The sequence below is a fragment of the Rhamphochromis longiceps genome, linkage group LG4, assembly GCF_057381845.1.
Source record: "Rhamphochromis longiceps isolate RC_006_pf linkage group LG4, R_longiceps_female_GT1.1, whole genome shotgun sequence".
Classification (NCBI taxonomy): domain Eukaryota; kingdom Metazoa; phylum Chordata; class Actinopteri; order Cichliformes; family Cichlidae; genus Rhamphochromis; species Rhamphochromis longiceps.
This window is the reverse complement of record NC_140560.1, coordinates 27,846,272-27,850,230: the sequence shown is the minus strand read 5'-3', so window position 1 is coordinate 27,850,230 and position 3,959 is coordinate 27,846,272. Positions and strand designations below refer to the sequence as shown.

At 40.7% G+C, this 3,959-nt stretch overlaps 1 protein-coding gene across 1 annotated transcript in view; it reads left to right on the top strand.

Moving 5' to 3' along the window:
- The window catches only part of s1pr2 (sphingosine-1-phosphate receptor 2), a 20,878-nt gene extending 17,155 nt beyond the window's left edge, over nt 1-3,723 (top strand). The window contains exon 2 of the mRNA XM_085404267.1: nt 677-3,723. Within this exon, the coding sequence (XP_085260393.1) occupies nt 796-1,917 (1,122 nt within the window). The 5' untranslated portion in view covers nt 677-795 and the 3' untranslated portion in view covers nt 1,918-3,723. The remainder of the gene's footprint in view (nt 1-676) is intronic.
- The last annotated feature ends 236 nt before the right edge of the window (nt 3,724-3,959 follow it).

The window sequence follows — 3,959 nt, the reverse complement described above, 5'->3', positions numbered from 1 at the left end:
GGGTGGCTGGTGCTTGTCAGGATGAAGAGCTCTGGCTGATCTGCATGCTATGCTGAAGTTTCAAGAGGTAACTCACTGGAGTGGAATGGTCTGCTCCCCACAACAATGCCGTGTGTTGACAGCCGAGTGCTTGGACAGGGTTAGTGGAATGTCCCCTTCAGACTGGGAGTGCAGTCCTTTGTCTAAGCACCAGCCCTAACAAAGCATTTATTCTTTCACCTGAAGGTGATCTCTGCTTGTGGAGGTTAATAACTAAAGTACTTTTTTTTTCTTCTTTAGGTTAGGTGCAAAGTCTTTCTGCGGTTGACTTCTTTTCCTTGCAAACTGCAAGGTTTGCCTTTGTGGTTTAAATGTAGCACCCAATTCTTTATTTTTCATCTGTTTTGCTGTAAAGCAACTCAAGGATTTCTGACAATAAAAGGTTTTATTTTTGAAGCTCTTGTTTATCGCCATCCTACTGTTCCTGGGTTATTACAGTCAGAATAAGTAAGAATTTTCTAGTTTCCGCTGTACTTAACATGTTTCCTGGATACTCTGTTTTGCTTTAGGTTTTGACTTTGCTGAGCACGTGGCTTTGCTAAAAATATATATTTTCTTTGTCACAGTTTATTACATCGATGCAACAACATTTCCTTTGTTAGTAATCCTGGCCTTCTCTCTTTCTTTGTGTTTACAGGTGACCCACATAGAGCTTCTGAGACGTGACTGTAGGACAGTCTCCCTCCCAGCATCCTTCCTGTCCTTTACTCAAAGGCAGAAACTACTGGCATAGACGCTCTGAACAACACTGTGTGAATGAATCTTTGTCGTAAAGCCGTTGTGCATTGCCACCCTGTCACCATGGGGAGCAAATATTCCCAGTACTACAATAAGACTGTGATTCGCTTATACTACACCTATGCTAAAAACATGACCACGGATGAAATGAGGGAAGAAATTGAGAAAAAAAAAAAAGAACATCCCTCCAGTCTCGAAATATTGATCGTCATCCTTTGCACATTCATCATCCTTGAGAATCTGATGGTCCTGACTGCCGTCTGCCGCAACAAGAAGTTCCATTCGGCTATGTTTTTCTTCATTGGTAACCTGGCATTCTCTGACCTGCTTGCAGGCTCAGCATATATAGCCAACATTTTTCTATCAGGGGCAAATACATTTGAGCTGTTCCCAATACAGTGGTTCATCAGGGAAGGCACAGTGTTCATTGCTCTGGCAGCTTCAGTCTTCAGCCTGTTGGCAATAGCTATAGAGCGCTATATCGCTATCACCAAGGTAAAGGTATACGGCTCCAACAAAACATGCCGAATGTTTCTGCTGATTGGAGCCTGTTGGGTTACCTCCATCCTTCTTGGAGGACTCCCCATCATCGGCTGGAACTGCATCGACAACCTCCCTGAATGCTCGGCAGTTTTGCCACTTTACTCTAAGAAATACATTGTGTTTGTCGTCACTGTTTTCAGCCTCCTACTACTCTCTATTGTCATCCTCTATGTGAAAATCTATTTGATTGTACGCTCCAGCCACCAGGAAGCAACCAACTCACAAGCTTATTCCCTTTTGAAAACGGTCACAATAGTGGTGGGAGTCTTCATTGTCTGCTGGCTGCCCGCTTTTACAATTCTCCTTCTGGATTCGTCCTGCAGCATATATTCCTGCCCTATCCTCTCCAAATCAAGCACCTTTTTTTGCATTGCCACTCTGAATTCTGCGCTTAACCCAGTGATCTACACGCTGCGCAGTAAGGACATGAGAAGGGAGTTCCTCCGTTTGATTTGCTGCTGGGGCGTGCTGCAAAGTGGGCGGCCTTCTGAACGTTGTCTGGTTCCTCTAAAGAGTTCCAGCTCTCTGGAACACTGCACCAACAAACTTGAACACCAGAAAATGCCTATTATGAAAGAATGCACCACCTGTGTTTGATAGGGTTTGATAGGGTGTTTGATAGGGTCCAAGGATATCATGTGTATTAGTGTGAGAAAAAGAAACAAGCTAGCACGTCCTGGATCTAAGACAAGTGGGTGAGGCTGGGACAAAGCTGTCTTTGAGACACAGACTTAAATCTCTCATTACAATTGATACTGTGTGAATTTATAATTGGTATGCAATTAAAATCACCCATGCAGCTGGTGTAAAAATGCAAGAGGAAACCAACGTAGTAAATGAGAAACTATAACGTTCTCATGGGTACTTTTCTCGATTGTGGAGCAAACCATTTTCACTTATATACCTATGATCATGTTCATCTTTTAAATGTGTTAAACCCTTTTAAAAGCCAAAAATAATGTGCATAATATCATAGTTATGTAATAGCTGTTTGGGACTTTCAAGAACTGTGTCAATGCAAAGCTTGCAAAATTGCACTTTGTAGTTTACTGTAGAGATTTCTGCCCTGTGTAAGATTAAACCACATTACTCTTCCTCACTGAAATATGTATGCATTAAGCTTAAAGTTGCATCACTCATTATTTACAGAGTCAGTGGCAGTGGTCAACTGAAACAAAATTACTAAGTAGTCCTTTGACAAAACCAGGACTATATAGTCCCTATATAACCGTACCTTTTGATAAACTACAACAAACTTGTGTAATCTGCTCACATTTAATGCATGAAACTCAGACTGTAAGAGCTAACATGTATGATATACTCCAGATACGGCTTCCATCACTAACACCCCTCCCCTCATTTGTCCTCTTAATCTGCCCCTCTTGCTTTTACTGTTGTCTTTTGTATCTAAACAGTTTCCGTTGAGGAAGGCCTAATCAGAATGCACATTTCCTTAAGGGAGTAGGCACAGATGGCAAATTTGACTCAATAACAGCTGTTTAGAAGCTTTAACTAAAAGAACAGATGCCCTTGCAGTGTTGTAGTAACATAGAATCAATGTGCTGCCTCTGTTTGTGCCTTCCTCATGGGGGCAAAAGGCTGAATGTATGTATGAAGTGTTCGGGGCATGTACCCCATTGTCGACAGTATTATTAACCATCATTTGGAATTACAAAGTCATTGACAAACAGAGAGTGGGATAAACAGGGTAGATCACTCTTACTGTGAATTTTCAAACAGCACCATGAACAAGAATTTGTTGTGAACATCTTGGTTTAATTTGCAAACCATAAGCCGTGTGCAAATAAAGATCCAAACCCGTCTCATGTTTCTCAAGACCCCTCACCTTGTCTACAAAATAGCAGAAGATCCGGTTTCAGACGCACGAGAGGTATCTGCCCTCCTGGGAGGTCAGCTTCATCCTCGTTCCCTGACATCCTACAACACGCAACTTCCCTCAGCCATAGGAAGTTCTATTTTTTCAGTGTCCGGTTCCTGTTGTTTAGGCTTACTGTAACCTTCTTCTCATGGACACACAATTAAAACTCTTCTCCCTGTCAGTGTTTTTATTTTTTATTTTATTTTTTATATTGACTTCTAAATTTAGATGGACACGCACTTTGGCAGCTTCCGTGATGTTTCCTTTCCCCCATTTTTTTTTTTTTTTTTAAATCAGTGTACCTATGAGTTTGCCAACTTTTATGTTATATATATATAAATAACTGTATGTTTTGTATGTGTCTTTGTACAGTATGTATGACTTTTTTTATGCAATGTCTTGTGTGCAATAGTTGTGTGTGTCCAGTAGCACGCTTCCTGTATTAAACTGGTACAATCTGAAACACTAATAGGTACATGCCTTTTTGTTAATTCCAGTTTTATAAAAATAAATGAAATACTGAAAAAAAAGTGTGCGTGTGATTTTTAGCTTTACTCAACCAGTGTGGCAGCTGCAACTTTTCTGCATGTCCTGAGTTGCCTCTTTTTTTTTATTGTGAATCCATCTTAGAAGGAATTAAAATGCAGCATTAAATCCAAACATGCTCTGACAAGGTCAGAAAAACACTAGCCTCAACATGAAAGCCTGTGATTGTTTGTGCAAATACTGCTTTGTGATTAATCATGGCTATCTTACCTGA